Source organism: Hemiscyllium ocellatum, chromosome 6 (genome assembly GCF_020745735.1).
Source record: "Hemiscyllium ocellatum isolate sHemOce1 chromosome 6, sHemOce1.pat.X.cur, whole genome shotgun sequence".
NCBI classification, from domain to species: Eukaryota; Metazoa; Chordata; class Chondrichthyes; order Orectolobiformes; family Hemiscylliidae; genus Hemiscyllium; species Hemiscyllium ocellatum.
The window spans coordinates 78,882,911-78,899,453 of NC_083406.1; the positions used below are offsets into that span (position 1 = coordinate 78,882,911).

Consider the following 16,543-nt stretch of genomic DNA (forward strand, 5'->3'; position numbering starts at 1 on the left):
TTGATTTCAATGCTCACTGCCCTATGAAATATTGCAGCCAGAATGCTGAATATTAGTACCCCTTTCTGTAGATTAACTAACCTTCTGTTCCCATGGTTATCTGACCGATACTGCAGGACTAGCAACATTGTTCCTATCAACCGTGATTGAAACTGTATTGTTTTGTAATTAACATCGATCTCTTCTAACCCTGTAAGAGCTGACTGTACCTGAAATTGGAGAAGAGGGCTTTTGAATCAGCTGTGCCGAGTGTCTGTTTTGCATATGTGCAGTCAATTTTTCTTCCCATATCGTGAAATAAACCAGTATTGGTCAATTTCACAAGATCAGCGTATGGGCCTTAATTGTAATTGAACAATTCTCTGACAATATCAACAAACAAAATGGGAGATTATTACAACTAGCCTGCGCACCCTGCCATCACCGGCCTTAAAAGTTTCAAGCTAATATTCTGACTCCCCAACACCATAGCCAAGCTCTAACCAGTGGATCAGGGGAGGTTAGGAACCTGAAAACTGGTGTAAGCTATGAATAATTAGAGTAAAGGACTTTTCTTTGATACATTTATGGCTTTACTGTGTTCATTTGGCACTTTTAACATGGATTGTATTTGTAGGCAAATCATGTTACAGTAGGGTTTCTTCAATTAATTTGAAAATGCACTTAATATAAATTTGTGGTTAGATCTCCTAGGAGTTTACTTATTGGGAGTTTACCACAGTCCCAAGAACAATAACTACAATGTATGTCTTTTAAATTAAATGTTATTTACTTTTCAAAATTCAGTGCATTGGTCCACTCAAGTAATTCATCCACCTCCCAATCAAGGATAGAATTAGGGCCTTTCTGCTCTACGCTGTCAATTAAACCTTCTGTTGCTCTCTGCACTAGGACAGCTGTATTTGGATTCAGTGTCTGGGCTTGCAGTATGCCATCCTGGTACCTGCAAGATACAAAATAAAACAACTTGAGGAACAGAGCTTAATTGCTGTTTTGTTTAGCGACTGTCATTGTTTCTTGTTAGTTTTCTCTCATACTCAAATTTGTCCCTCTTTATTATATTTTTCTGTCATCCTTTGCTGATCTCTAAAATTTCCTCAATCTTCTTGTCTAACATTAAAACTTAATGGATCTATATGCATTTATTTTCAAATTGGTATCAACTTTAACATCTTCAGTAAGTCATGGATAGTACATCTATTTGGCACAGAGTTTAGAGCTACAGGATTTTACAGTGTGAAAAGAGAGCTTTTGGCCCATTATGTCCATGTTGGTCATCAAACACTTCTGTACTCTCGTTCTACTTTCTCCAGCACTTGGCCTGGAACTTTGTATATGTTTCATATATTTATCTGAATACTTTTTAAATTTTGCAATGGTTCTCACCTCTAGCAGCTTTTCAGGAAGTGAGTTCCAGATACCATCACCTTCTGGAGGAAGAAACTTCCATAAATCACCCCTTCCCCACCTTAAATCAATGCTTGATCCTTTTACTAAGGCTGAAAGTTTCTTCCCATTTACCTTTATCTATGCCCCTCAATGTTGTACATCTCAATCAGACTCCCCACTCAGCTATCTCTACTCACAGGAAAACAACCCCAGCTTATCTAGTCTCTCCTCATAGCTGAAATGGTCCAGCACAAGTAAAATCCTGGTGAATATCCTTGGCACTCCGTCTATTACAATCAGGTCCTTCCTATTGTGTGTGACAAGAACAGCTGTGGGCCAACTGATGTCTTACACAGTCCCATCTCTTCAATGTTTTGACTAACAAAGACAAATAAGACGAGTATCTCTTAGGTCTTCTTAACCATCTATCAATCTGTACTATTGCCTTCAAGAATCTGCTGACATGCACACCAAGGTCCCTCTGATCTTCAGTATTTTATAGGGTTCTATCATTCATCATGTACTCCTTTGTGTTGTTAGCCCTCCCAAAATGCATTGTTTTACACTTTTCAGGATTAAATTTCATTTGCCAATGACCTGCCCATCCGACCAACCTGTCAATATTATCTTGTAATCTAGACTTGCAACCTCAATACTTACCAAACCAGCAGTACCTTCTGCCTCTCAATTGTGATTTGTTCAACTCAATCACAGTCTTCTTCCAATATTTCTCTGCCTACATGGTTCTTCTCTCTTGTGTAGTACTCATATAATATACAGATGTATAGTACTCATTAAATATTACCTACATTTTCCAGTTCCATCCACAGTTTGCCCTTTAGGTCCTTAATGGGCCCCACTCTCTCCCTGTTCCACTGATGTATTTTTCCTGGTTATCATCTTGCCCCTATATACTAGACTAACAAAATGCTTTTGCATTTTCCTTTATTTTACCCACTACTATTATTTGTGTCTCCTCTGCACTTAATTTATTATGAAGTAACCCAATGCACATTCTATACATCTCGAGAGTTTCTGGTATTCTAAGACCTCAGTATGAAGCAGAAGCTTCCCTTTTTACCCTTATATAATCTTATTTTGTTAACATCCAGAGTTTTCTGGAAATTTTGGTCCAATCTCCCTCTTTTCAAGAACATGTTTGTTTTGCACTATTTCCTTTTAAATGACTCTGCAAACTTTGATTTTTCTACAACCAATTGCTCCCAGTCCACTTTGGCTAGGTCTGGTCTTATAATATTAGAAATCAGCTTTCTCTCCAGTTCAAAACCTTTATTTTTATGTTTCTAGAAAGCATCTTTATCCTTTCTCTGTGATTATTTTAAATATTACTAAGTTATAGTGACTATCACCGAAATGCTGTCCCATCCCACTGTACCACTTGCCTCACTTCACTTCCTAAGTTAGGTTGAGCACAGTTTTGTCTCTTTTAAGTCTTTTAAATGCTGGTTTCGAAAAGGCTCTCATGGATACATTTTACAAATTCCACCTTGCCTACGCCTTTTGCATATTGTCTATCCAGTTGGTATTGGGCAAGTTTCCTTGCTAAATTTTTCATATAACATTTTACATGATTCTGCATAAATTGGACAGCACATGCTGAAGAAGGGCTAGAAACGTTAACTCTATTCCACAGACACTGCCAGACCAGCTAATTTCTGCTTGAGTTTGTTTCAGATCTCCAGTATCTGCAATTCTTTGTTATATTTTAGCACCAAAGTGCTTAATTGGTGCTTGCATCCAATAAACTTTCTGGCTTGTGGAAGTAAGGAGTTAATTGCCCCTGGAAGTTGCTACCCCAACAATTAGCACACAAAATCCCAGTTTATCGCATCAAGCATTCCACAAAACAAGAAACTCTCAAATTCAACAGTTTTCAATTTTTTAAAGTTGAAACTCTCTCTGCAGGTTCAATTGAGTAAAGTTCACCGCCAAATCCTGATCTGTCGTGCAACGCTCTATTGGTTAAAGATGGCAATTTTTGACCTTAATGCCAAATCAGGGCAGGAACAGATTCAGAGGTGAGGTCTCTCAAGAAAATAAAGATAGGACTCAAATCACACTCACTTTCAAGACTCATGTGAATAATAATTGTTTGAGTAAGGGTCAGTGAGCAATTACTGTTTGTACAATGAATTGACCACTTTCTGGAGAAATTGGGAGAGAACAAAACTGAGGGATATGAGAAGTAAAGTGGTGCAGATTGGTTTTTGTTGTCTCTCCTCAATCCTTTAATAATTTCGAGAGGTTTCCTGCAATTTTATTTGGATAGCAAGCACAATGTCCCAAGTTTGAATCAAAAACAGAAATTGTTGGAGAAACTCAGCAGGTCTGGCAGCATTTGTGGAGAGAAAATAGATTTAACATTGAGTCCTGTGACCCTTCTTCAAAAAGGGTTCACTTGAATAAATTTCAATGCTGAACTCTGGTCTGTCCTGCAATGATCTACTGGGTTAAGTCCTGGCCTATGCCAGTTTTCGTATCAGTTCAGAAGCTGGATCACGGGATTCAAAATCTTAACTCTGTTTCTCTCCACAGATGCTGCCATACCTGTTGAGTTCCTCCAGCAATTTCTGTTTGTTTCAGATTTTCAACATCCGCAGTTCTTTATTTTATTTTTGCCAACGATTGAATGTTTAGTCTTTGACTCCAGAAAACATTAGGTACTCTAGGACTTCCATTATCCAACTTTGATGTAAATTTGATCAAACTCACATTTTTTTCATCCATTCAATTTTTTTTTGTTTTTGCTTTCTCTTGGCATCTTGTTTTCTCTGGAGGGTGCAGTGGTGAAAAGTTGTTCTTTTTCTGTTAGGTTCAAATTCCATATAATCTACTGTAGTTCCAAGGTACTGAACAGAAACCAAAACAAATTTAATGTGAATCTAATTAATAAACAAAGCACTAAAGCTTTTATGTATAATGGATAAAACTAGATTTACCAAACAATAGTTTAGGATTTGTTTTTGAATGGAGTCACAAAGAGTGGATAACACACATCATGAAATTATTACATAGAATTAGATATAAATTATACTATTGGAACAGGTAATTAAATCCAACCAAACATTCATACCCTCCATATAAGTATTGATCCCAATTCCACGTATCCATCCTGTTCCTATTTATCTTTATTGCTTTTTTCCTCTAACCATCTATCTTAATCCATCGTTAAATGTTGACACAATCATTTCTTCAATTACTAACTCTGGTGTGCATTGCACGTCCTCACAAACCTTTGTACGAAAGAAGGTTTCTGTTACTCTCTGTTCTGAAATCACTTAATATTCAGTCTGCATAACACTGTAATTTACTCTTATTGTCAAATATTTACAAATTGAGGAGAAAGGAACTTAAATAGAATACACAGGTTTGCCTTGTTAAAAGAGGGCAAGGAATAGATAAAATCAGAATGTGAAGTATGCCTTTGTTAATTTACGAAACCTTTTATTTACTAACCAACTAAAAAAGTCATTATAACATTGCTTTGGTATCTGAAACAAAAACAGCATTGATATGCAATCTTGAATTTTGGTTGGAACTATTTTTGAGTGCTCCTAACAACAAACATTCAAAAGAATAAAAGTTGTATTTTTTTTAAACTTTTATTTAGCTGTAACCATTCTGCGTCAGAATTAACCTTTATACACACTCAGCTGTAACCATCCACTGTCAAGGATAATCTTAGATACACTCAACTGTGAATATCCTACCTCTGGATTAATCTTACGTACACTCATCTGGCACCACCCATGTTTGGGACATGCACAGTTCTTATTCTATCATACAATTTCAACATAATTTTCACACATATTGACCCAGAATTAGTGGTCAGCTATAAATCAAGAACACTGCAGACCTTGAAGTAAGCAATGCTGAGAGATGAAGCAGTCTGCCTGGCAAGAATTTCACCTCATCGCAGTGCAGTAATATTGAACAAGCTTTAAAGGTTTTCTGATTTTTTTATGTGGAACAAAAATTTGAAATTCTTGATGATGTCAATGGTTGCCAATTCTGGGGATGATTCACAGGGTCAAAATTCTGAGTAACATCTTCAGGATTTCCATGCTAATCTACATGTGCCCCACATCCTGAAATTATGGTCAGCATCAGAGAGGCAACACTAGAGAATGCTGGCAGTTCACTGATATATATGTGGAGTAAAATCATAGTCTGCTTCAACAACCTACCCATCACAGAAGTCAGAAACACTTAACTATTACCATCTCATTCAAAGATGCATCTCAGACACTCTAACTCTCATCATGCACTTTAGATCCAATTACCCAAATTAAGTTATCCTGCAGTGACCCATCTTTTGCTTCTCTCCAATTTAGGACACTAACAAAATTACAACAAATAAAAAACCCTAAACTAAGTTAACGATTCAAGTCCTGTTTTGCTTAATATTTATACATTAGAGTTTTATGCCAGCCCAAGTAATTTCTGCATATATCTTAAATGTCAGTTAAATGACCTGTAAATTGAGGTCTCCAAGTAGGTTAGATATCTGCAGCTTATTTCTTACATAATTGGAAATTGAGATTTAACCTTGTCTGAAAGACTCCTCCAATCATTATTCTCCAATCGTTTGTACCATCCATTGTGATCATCTTCCTGTTTTTTCACAGAGTTACGGTTGTGAATTTGTCTGGGTGGTTTCTGTTTGGCAGCAGGATGTGTATAATCTTTGGGACTGTTTGCACATAGATCCACAATTGGTCGATGAGTGAATATTTTGTAGTAGATTTTTGGAGGAAATGTTTCCTATGAAGCAGATAAGGAAAGAAAGAGAAAAAAGGACTAATGTTGGTCTTTTCATGGCCACAAGACATTGTAAAGTACTTTTCACCAATGAAATACTTTTGAAGCATCAATGTTAACCATGGTCATAAAACCCTGTGGATATTATTGATTTCATTGCTTGCTCTTTGGTATCACATCTGTAGTGATTGTAATGAGGTTAGCCAGGTGGATCTCATAGTTAGTCTGGTCAAATTAGGGAGCATTTTATGATAGGTAAGAACAGGCATGTCAGATATCCCTATCACTCTGAGAGCTAGCTCTGAGGGAGCTGGGGCAGTGTCAAGAACCTTCCATATGTAAATAAAGGGTGACTTGTTGATGGAGTTATTTCAACATCTATACCTGAGAGTTTCTAGTGAACATTGCCCAACATGTTGAAAGCTGTGGAAGGTGTTGTATGTCATGTGAATGACATTCTCATCTTTGGATCTACTAAAGCTCAACATGATGATAGAATAACGACAGTCTTGACTAAGTGATAAGATGCTGAGTTGAAACTCAACAAGTTCTCTCAACCAATGATTAAAATTTTGGGCCATGCTGCTCATGCAACAGGAATAATGGCCACCCTGAGAAGACAAAAGCTATCAGGACACCTGTTACCCAAAAGTATCAGGGAACACCCCAAAAATTCATCGGAATGGGAAACCGGATGGGAAAATTCTTACTTCATTCAGCCCAAATTAATGGACCTCTCAGTCAATGGTTGAAACAAGATCCAGCATGGTGTGGGAGTGAATATCAACTCCACACATTTTACAAATTAAATAAATGCTCATTTTGGTCAAGGTCTTTGCATATCATGATCTCGTCTTAATAATGATAGATGTATCATTCATAGGTCTAAGGTCAGCAGTATGGGGCAGACAATCTACCCATTCCCAAAAATAAATCCGTTGTGTAACTCCAGGACAAACAGAATTCAGAAATAGTAATACTTACTGGGCAAGATCATAATGTTGAGTGAAGGATTAATTGTACCTTTGTTCTAGGATAGCTATAGGTTGTTGCAAAACTGTAGTGTGTAGGGTTCCAGACAAAATGCCCTCCCTGAACATCATCTGTATATAAATAAACTTTACCTAGATGAGTTTGAATCTCATCTTCTGCCATATATACTTGGAGACTGGTGGACTGAGCGAGATAATTTCTTGATAGGCAGATGAATCTCTACCAAGGTGAAGATGCAGGTTAGTGTCACGGCCTAGCCTTGGCAATGGTTATTTTGGCAGTAATAGGCATGTGAACTTGCCATCTCCTAGAAAAGGACATTTCCAGACTTTGGGAATTGAAAGGCACTGCAGAAATGCCTTAAATGTTATCTTGCTGAACCAGCATTGTTCAACAGCATCTGGACATTGTCAGATAAGGTCTAATGAAAATGTCATGTAAATTTTATTGTCATGTAACCTTTTATATTAAGATAATTCCAAGTCAACTATTTCTAAATAAATTAATTTCATGAACTAACATGCATAACATCCAAATTATTTCAGCACCAAAAAACTGGAATAGTCAAAAGTGAAATGTTCCAATAGTGCAAAAGAAAATTAAGATCACTTACTCCTCCTAGTCTGAATCGGACATGAACTCCTGCAGCACTGTCCAGTAATCCTGCCTGTGAATATGCACCAGCAATAAATTTCAATTATGCAACCTCAATTTTCTATAATAATCATCTGTATATGTTTTAAATTTAACCATGTAGAGTCAGAATTTGCATGCAAATTATGACCACGTTTTATTTAGGATACAGAAAACTATTAAAAAACAAGTAAACTCTAATCACCCAAAACAGAGAGTGAGAATGAAATTTAAATTTACTAAAGAATTTAGTGTCATTATTTATAATGGGATAATAGGCAATACTTGGATTCTGGGTTTGGAGTCAGCACTTCAATTTCTGGGTGGTGGGGTACAAATGGAGATGATAACATTACTGTGTGTGTGTGTGTGTGTGTGTGTGTGTGGTGGGGGGAGAGGAGGTGAATAGTCAGCTGGCAGTGATGTTTCCTACATTTGCCAATTAGTGGCCAGAGTGTGTGTTCATTGCCAATTAAGCATGGCAGGCAGGCTCTATTACCAACCCCAGCTTCCCAAAGTAGACCTTAATAAACCTTGTTAAAAATCACACAACACCAGGTTATCGTCCAACAGGTTTAATTGGAAGCACACTAGCTTTCGGAGCATTGCTCCTTCATCAGCGACGCTCCGAAAGCTAGTGTGCTTCCAATTAAACCTGTTGGACTATAACCTGGTGTTGTGTGATTTTTAACTTTGTACACCCCAGTTCAACACCGGCATCTCCAAATCTTAATTAACCCTTTCAATTCTTGTTGATTGGCTTACCCATCCTTCCTCCCACTTGTTGGCAGGTAACCCCAGTGACTAAAACTATGCCTCTTGGTAAAATGGGCAAGTGGCAGATATTGCCAGCAAACTGGCGGATGATATGAATGTGCTCCCATGCTCAAATCAATCCTGCCCAATATCTTCCCATTTGCCCACTTTCTCTGGCTGATATTGTACACAGTATTTGCACATAGTATTCTGGATGTGGTCTTACTAATGGCCTGTAGAAGTGAAGAATAATTTCCATACTTTTGTTACAATTCACCTCACAATAAACAATAACATTCTATTAGCTTTCCTAATTACTTGTTGTACCTGTATACTAGCATTTTGCAAATCCTGCACTAGGACATCCAGATCCCTCTGTAATTTCTCAGCATTTAGATAATATGCTAATGGAATGAAATCTTGCTTCCAGCAAGTTTTTTTCCACTCGTGAGATATGGTTGTCACTTGTTAGGCCAGCATTTAGTGCCATTCTCTGTTGCCTTTGAGAATGTGGCAGTGAGCTTTCTTCTTGAACTCCTGCAGTCCATGTGCTGTAGATAGACCCAGAATAGCATTAGTGAGGGAATTTCAGGATTTTGACCCCATGACACTGAATGAACAGTGACATATTTCCAAGTAGGATGGAGAATGACTTGAAGTGGAACGTGCAGGTGTGATATTCCCATGTACCTGCTGTTGTTGTCCTTCCAAATGATAGTGGTCATGGATTTAGAAAGTGCTTTCTAAGGAGCTTTGATGAATTTCTGCAGGGCATTTTGTAGTTAATACACATTGCTATTAATTGAACGTTGGAGAGGTAGTTGAAGAGCTTGTAAGTATGAAGGTTTGGGTCAGAAGCTATCAGTCTTCAGGAAAGGAAGGTGCAGTCCTTTACTGCAGTAATAAAACACTTCAAGCCTGAAGGAAGCCATGTAATTTCTTTTCTTCAATTGCTATAAACAATGACTTTTGACAATAATTTGGGGGCTTTATAAGTTGTGAACCAATTGCTCTATGCCACTTGCAAGCAAGTGAATGAACCTGGAGAAGACAGATTGAGGCTCAGCAAGTCCTGACAGGCCGAAAGGATCATCTCAATGAATCCTGTGGACAGGGACCTTTCAACTGTCTTCCTAGTCTTTCCCTCTCTCCATTAAATCAATGTTCTTTTTGTGTCTGTCTATATGTGGGTGGAGGGGGTGTTTTAAAAGAGGGGTTGGTGTTTTAACTGGTAAAGTATATGTTGATGGTTCATAATTGTTTACCTGTAGCTAGAATCCATTTATTCGTTATAGTTATTCTTGTTAAGTACAGAAAACTGGGTCTAAAACTCCATTAAATTCGGGAATTTTGCATACTTTTATAAAATCTTTAAGTTTTGTGATAACTCCAGGAATAGATGGCTTAATTTCCAATGTCCAACCCCAGTGAGGTGTGACATTGTTGAATATGAAGAGATCTGTGATAATATCTGATAGTCTTAAGCACACATATGATGCAATTTTCACTAATTCTGATGGCTTAACAGGAACCATGTACTACTTCTGTCTCTATTGCTGGTTCACATGTGATCACACGGCAGGAGAAGTTTCCAGTGCTGAAACCCACCAACAGCTGACGATGTACCAAGTTTGGATAAGCTAAAGAAGAATCAAAGAGTGTGGTGCTGGAAAAGCACAGCTTGTCAGGCAGCATCCGAGGAGCAGGAGAATCAACATTTCGGGCATAAGCTCTACATCAGGCCATCACCATTCCTGACTGGCTGTGCTTTCCCAGCACCCCATTCTTTGATTCTGATATCCAGCATCTGCAGTGCTCACTTTCTCCTAAGCTAAAAAAGAGTCCGCTAGGCATACAGGGAAGGTTTTCATCATGGTTGCAATCCCCTGCCCAATTCAACTGCCTTTAACATAAAATTTATCATGGTCATAAAGGTGGAATGAGTCCTTTTCAAATTTAAATATCACTCGTAAATATTTCCCATTATATTTCTTTTTTCATTCATGCATCATCATTTTTGTTGAGAATAGTTTAATTTGACAGCCATATTTGCTGGCTTTCCTCATGGTTGGTACACATTGATGGTTCCAAGGCAGTTGGGGACCTTTATTGTTGTAGAAATGTTGTGTTTCTGCTTTCAATCATTATTGAATGGTTATATTAGTGTCCATAGAGTCATAGAGTCCAACAGCATGGAGAAAGGCCCTTTGGCCCAAACTGGTCTGTGCCGACCAAAATGATGGCATAACAGGAACTATTTACCAGTATTGGACTTGCCATTGTGAGAAACAAAGCTCACTCACTGCAATAATTTCAGTGCGAGACAAAATCTGAATCAGCAGTGCTCTTTATTTCACACTTGCAAGTGGGTGTGATGTCCACAAGGCAGGGACAAAACACACTGAATTCAACAAATACTCGATATTTATATAATTTGGTTCCTACATGTTTTTTTCTTATTTCATTGTTTCCCCCCCTGTTTACATCCTCCACTTCCCTAAGACCGGTACCCATTACTCCTGTTTATCTCGTGTCTTATCTGGCCTTGTCTGTGAAAAAAGTGCCCATTCCTGTTCTCAAGGCCATTTGACCTCATCCTGCTGTGGGCACATCCTTGACTTTTCACAGCATCTTATCACTAGGCCCTTTTAATTGGGGTTTGTTCCTGTGTTTCTGTAAAAGTGGGAAACAGGTGTTTATACCTATAGTTTATACAGGCATATTGAGTTTAACTGTCTGTCTTATAGTCCCATTTCTTTCTTGCATACGCTTTTAGCTAATAATTGAGAATTGCAGAAGTAACATTAATTTACCATATCCCACACCATGCTGTGGGATATGGCTGTAAATGCTGGTTTAGCTGCCCAAGCTTCTATTAATCATAACAGACATTTTTCAAGTTTAATCTCATTAGTGATAATTGAAATATTATAGATGAACACAAAGCCCATACAAGTTCTGCCATTCAATGCTCTGAGATGGACCCTTTGGTCAGTCCTGATTTTCTTACTTAAACTGAGTCTTTCCACCCCTCCATGGCAGGTTCTTCCCACTTCGCTCTGCCATGGCCCAGACCGCACCCTCTGACCTCTCTTGAAAGCATCTTCAGCTGCAATGTGCCCTCAACCCAATTCCACATCACATCCCATCGCTGCTGCATCCTTGCTGGTGCCAAGCGTCCATGCAAGCTGCCATTCTCCTACTCCCCTCCCGTGCCACAGGGTTCAACAAGGAACACTGACCTCAAACACAAATGCACAAAGCCGGCTGTTGCATGCTGTTTTTAAATCAATGTGAATTAGCTGCCAAGAGCTTAGATTCATTGAGCTGCAAAGTTTCACAGCACAGAAAGAAGCCACTTGCCCCATTATGCCTGTGCCAGTCATCAAACCTCCATCTATTCTGATTCCATTTTTCCAGTACTTGGTCTGTACCCTTGCATGCTATGGCATTTAACATGCTCATATAAATAGTTCCTAAATGTCTTGAGTGTTCCTATTCTGCAAATGTGTTGCTGGTCAAAGCACAGCAGGTTAGGCAGCATCTCAGGAATAGAGAATTCGACGTTTCGAGCATAAGCCCTTCGTCGAATTCTCTATTCCTGAGATGCTGCCTAACCTGCTGTGCTTTGACCAGCAACACATTTGCAGCTGTGATCTCCAGCATCTGCAGACCTCATTTTTTACTTGAGTGTTCCTATCCCTACTACCCCTTTAGTCAGTGAGTTCCAGATACCTACAACCCATTGGGTGAAAAATATATTCTTCAAATCTTCTCAAAACCTCCTGCTCCTTACCTTCAAACTGTGCTCCCTGGTTATTGACCACTCTACTAAGGGGAAATGTTTCTTCTTATCTACTCAGTCTATGCCCCTCAGAAGTTTGTATGCTTCAATCAGATCCCCCATTATTCTTCTGTGATCTAAGTTCTTAGTGTACTGATGATTTTAAGGGTGGGATGTTATTACAAGGCATATTTTATAAAATGAGTATTCATGGCAAACAAGTATTTTACAAGTAGGAAATCATCACAGGATGTTGTGAACCAGCCATCGGGAAAGGAAAATTTCAACTCACAATTAATCAAATCACCCTGTTTGCCATGCTTCCTGGTCTTGTATGTCCCTAAAAATCCCCTGCCAATGGACTTTCTTACCTCAATTGGATTAATACATTTCATCATAAATCGAGGGTTTCCTTGTCCTCTGAAATTAATCATGTTTTTGTAATGCTTAAACAGCTGTGTATCCTGCAAATAGCAAAACAAATTTTATAATTACCATTTATAATCTCGAAAAATAAATAAACATTCCTCAAAAAAGGATGAATGAATTAATTTAATTTGAAATGAGGAGGTGTGTGGGCAAATGTTGCATATTTAAGTTGCATTTTACAACTGAGGCACATATGCAGTTGATGAATTTTAGTCATGGTGATTATTTTTTAAATGTGATCTTTAATTTCAACAGGGCATCTCCTGGATGCTCACTGTAACTGTTATAGAAGATATGCAGAAATCATGGGCAAGAGTTTGGTGGAATTTTACATTATCTTGAGTGGAATGGGTAATACTGGCAAAGGTGGGCAAATATGGTGAAAATGAAGAGAAATCAGAAATTCAATGTTGAGAAAAATATTTTCTGATTTTCCACTTAATGTTTTAAACAAAGTTCAGAATCTCACTATTGAGAGGTGATTGCCTTATTTACATAGATCTGCTGTTGGAAGAAGGTGGTGGCTAAATGATAATGTCATTGGACTGTTAATCCAGAACCACAGGCTAGATAATTTCTCAGCGAGTAGGCTCTTCAATGAACGGTTACAGGCCATCAGCCTGTCCAGGTAACATTGGTTTTTACAGCATAAGCTCTTCAGGGCTAAGTCATAGGCTGTCAGTTTGTGCGACTTGCATTGCTTTTTAGCGCAGACAGAAAGACAGCAACGCAATATTCAGAACACTGAACAATTAAAGGGCTTTGCATGGTGCAAATGGTACTGTATGACATCAATGTCATACCTATACAAGCCAGAGCATATGCAGCTTATGCACACTCCATATACTCCAAACAAATGGCCAGGTTCGAAAGTCAAAAGGGTCAGTTCTTGGTGGAATAAAGGAGGCCTACAGACAGTTCGGGGTAGCCATTGGAGTTAGTCAAAGGTCTCATTTGATTCCAGTCCAGGAGGTCTGTAAGTCAAGCAAGCGCTGTTCTAGGAATCAGTGTCTTTACAGTCCAGGGTTGAGTCACACTCAGACCTGCAAGTCAACTCCTGTTCAGTTAGGTTTTGCTGGGGCCACTCAGCTCCTCAACTAATTACAGCCTTGACTCAAAAATGGACAAAAGAGCTGAATTACAGAGATGAGGTGAGTGTAGATGCCCTTGACATCACGGCCATTTTTGACTAAGTGTGGCATCAAGGACCTTAGTAAACCTAAAGTCAATGGGCACCGTGACAAATTCTTTCTGAGTTAGAGTCATGGTGAGCACAGAGGAAGATGGTTATGGTGTTGCAGGTCAGTTACTTTAATTCAAAGACACATTCCCAGGAGTTTCTCAGGATCCAATGTCATAGGTCCAATCATCTTCAGCTGCTTCATCAATGCCATTTCCTCCATCATGAGTTTCAGAAGGCAGCTCACACTACTTCTCAAGGGCACCTAAAATGGGTAGTGAATGCTGGCTTAGACCCATAAATGATTTTTCAAAAAAGTGTTGCCAGTCTAGAGATGACAGGTAGGTCTGTTTGATTACTGTGGAGACATAAGTATGGGGCTAGGCCATTCTCAGTCAGAATTATTCTACCAGATCAGTCCTAAGCGGCATGGGGATTTGGATATGAATAGTCACGGGCCCATCGATGGTGTTCTGGGGTTTTAGATAGCTCAAGTCTGGGACAGGGCTCATTAAGCCTGGTTGATAATGGAATAATTAGAGTAAAAAGGAGAAATTCAAGATAAAAGTATGAGATTTCAGAGCACCGGAAGAAAGGGGAGTCTGGGAGTGGAAATTTTCATAAGCTACCATCACTATGGCCTCTACATGAGCATTGCACAGCAATTTGCAATGTTATGTGTTCTGGGAGTAACACTGGTTATACAAATAGTGTTATGACATTGCAAGTGTACTGTACCTTTTAAGAGAGTTGAAAGGCTGGCAAGGATTTAGCAAGCACACAGAGTATTGGAAAATTTAAAATGTAACTGTGGATTGAAACAACTGGCTAACAGCTGTGTTGCCAGGATACAAGAACAGTTTAAATGATGCCCCACATACAGAAGTCCAATCAAATTTGAAAAAATGTTTTGACAACACTGAACCATGAAATAATCCATTTTGAACAGTTAGCCACAGCGGCAAAGAGCAGCCAGCACCAACAAGTAGAGAGACTGAGCGCAGAAAGATCTTCTCTTAAAGGTACCTTTTATCGATCAAAGACCTGTGAAGCAGAATCCCTAAGAAGAAGAAAAGAAGACAGAGGAAAATCTACAGAGGAAACATCCACTGCACCCGGTGTGGTCTCCTCTACATCAGGGAGACAGGACACTTTCTTGCGGATCGTTTCAGAGAACATCTCTGGGCCACCTGCACCCACCAACCCCAGCGGTCTGTGGCTGAACACTTCAACTCCCCCTCCCACTCCATCAAATACATGCAGGTCCAGGGCCTCCTCCATCACCACATCCTTACCACCAAAGCTTGGGGGAAGAACGCCTCATATTCCACTTTGGGACCCTGCAACCACACGGGACAAACGTGGATTTCAACAGCTTCCTCATTTCCCCTCCCTCCACATTATCCCAGTCCCAAGCCTCTAACTCTGCACCGCCCTCTGGACCTGTCAATCACTCCCCCCTCTGACTTATCACCTTCTCCTCACCTTCATCCACCTATCGCTTTCTCAGCTACCCACTCCACCCCCTTCCCATTTATCTCTCAGCCCTGGCCCACAAGCCTCAATCCTGATGAAGGGCTTATGCCCGAAACATCAATTCTCCTGCTCCTCGGATGCTGCCTGACCTGATGTGCTTTCCCAGCAACACACTCTTGACTCTGATCTCCAGCATCTGCAGTCCTCACTTTCTCCAATATCAAGCAGAGCCTTGCAGTACAGCCCAGATCTGCATCACTGAATTAAGACCATAAGACATAGGAGTGGAAGTAAGGCCATTTGGCCTATCGAGTCCTCTCTGCCATTTAATCATGGCTAATGGGCATTTCAACTCCACTCACCCGCACTCTCCTCATATCTCTTAATTCCTTGTGAGATCAATAATTTATCAATCTCTGCCCCGGCCTCCACTATGCTCCATGACAATGAATTTCACAGGCCCACCACTCTGTGGATGAAGAAATGTCTCTTCATTTCTATTCTAAATTGACCCTTTGAATTCTGAAGCTGTGCTCACGGATCCTAATCTCCCCACCTCATGGAAACAACTTCCCAGCATCCATCCTTTCTAAGCCATGCATTATCTTGTAAGTTTATATTAGATTTCCCCTCAACCTTCTAAACTCTAATGAATACAATCCCAGAATCCTCAGCCGTTCATCGAATGTTAGGCCTATCATTCCAGGGATCATCCATGTAAATCTCCGCTGGACACACTCCAGTGCCAGTATGTCCTTCCAGAGGTGTGGGGGCCAAAATTGGACACGGTATTCTAAATGGAGCCTAACTAGAGCTTTATAAAGTCTCAGAAGCACATCGCTGCTTTTATATTGCAACCCTCTTGAGATAAATGACAACATTACGCGACTATAAAAATCCCAAGCTCAGGTTTCAGCCCATTAAAATTTGTTGCCAGGTGAGCTACAATAGGGTGTTCCTTTGGAGTTACTTTATTTAATTCTTGTAATCAATTGTCAATCGTGAGACCCATCTGGCTTCTTAACTGGCCACTTCGGTGAGATAGTCATGGATACAGTGGTCCTTAGAACCCCGCGAAACACCAGAACCTTGATAAGTTCATCAACTGCCTTTGCAACCTC

At 39.5% G+C, this 16,543-nt stretch overlaps 1 protein-coding gene across 5 annotated transcripts in view; it reads right to left on the reverse strand.

Annotated features, from left to right (window-relative positions):
* Positions 1–16,543, reverse strand: part of c6h11orf65 (chromosome 6 C11orf65 homolog) — a 63,092-nt gene that overhangs the window by 11,167 nt on the left and 35,382 nt on the right. For 3 of the 5 annotated variants that reach the window (XM_060826694.1, XM_060826692.1, XM_060826693.1), the window contains 5 exons: positions 12,709–12,801; positions 7,778–7,831; positions 5,959–6,174; positions 4,123–4,259; positions 773–943 (listed from right to left, as the gene is read on the reverse strand). In XM_060826694.1, the coding sequence (XP_060682677.1) occupies positions 773–943; positions 4,123–4,259; positions 5,959–6,174; positions 7,778–7,831; positions 12,709–12,801 (671 nt within the window). The remainder of the gene's footprint in view (positions 1–772; positions 944–4,122; positions 4,260–5,958; positions 6,175–7,777; positions 7,832–12,708; positions 12,802–16,543) is intronic. The other 2 variants (XM_060826696.1, XM_060826695.1) reach the window with 2 other exon arrangements.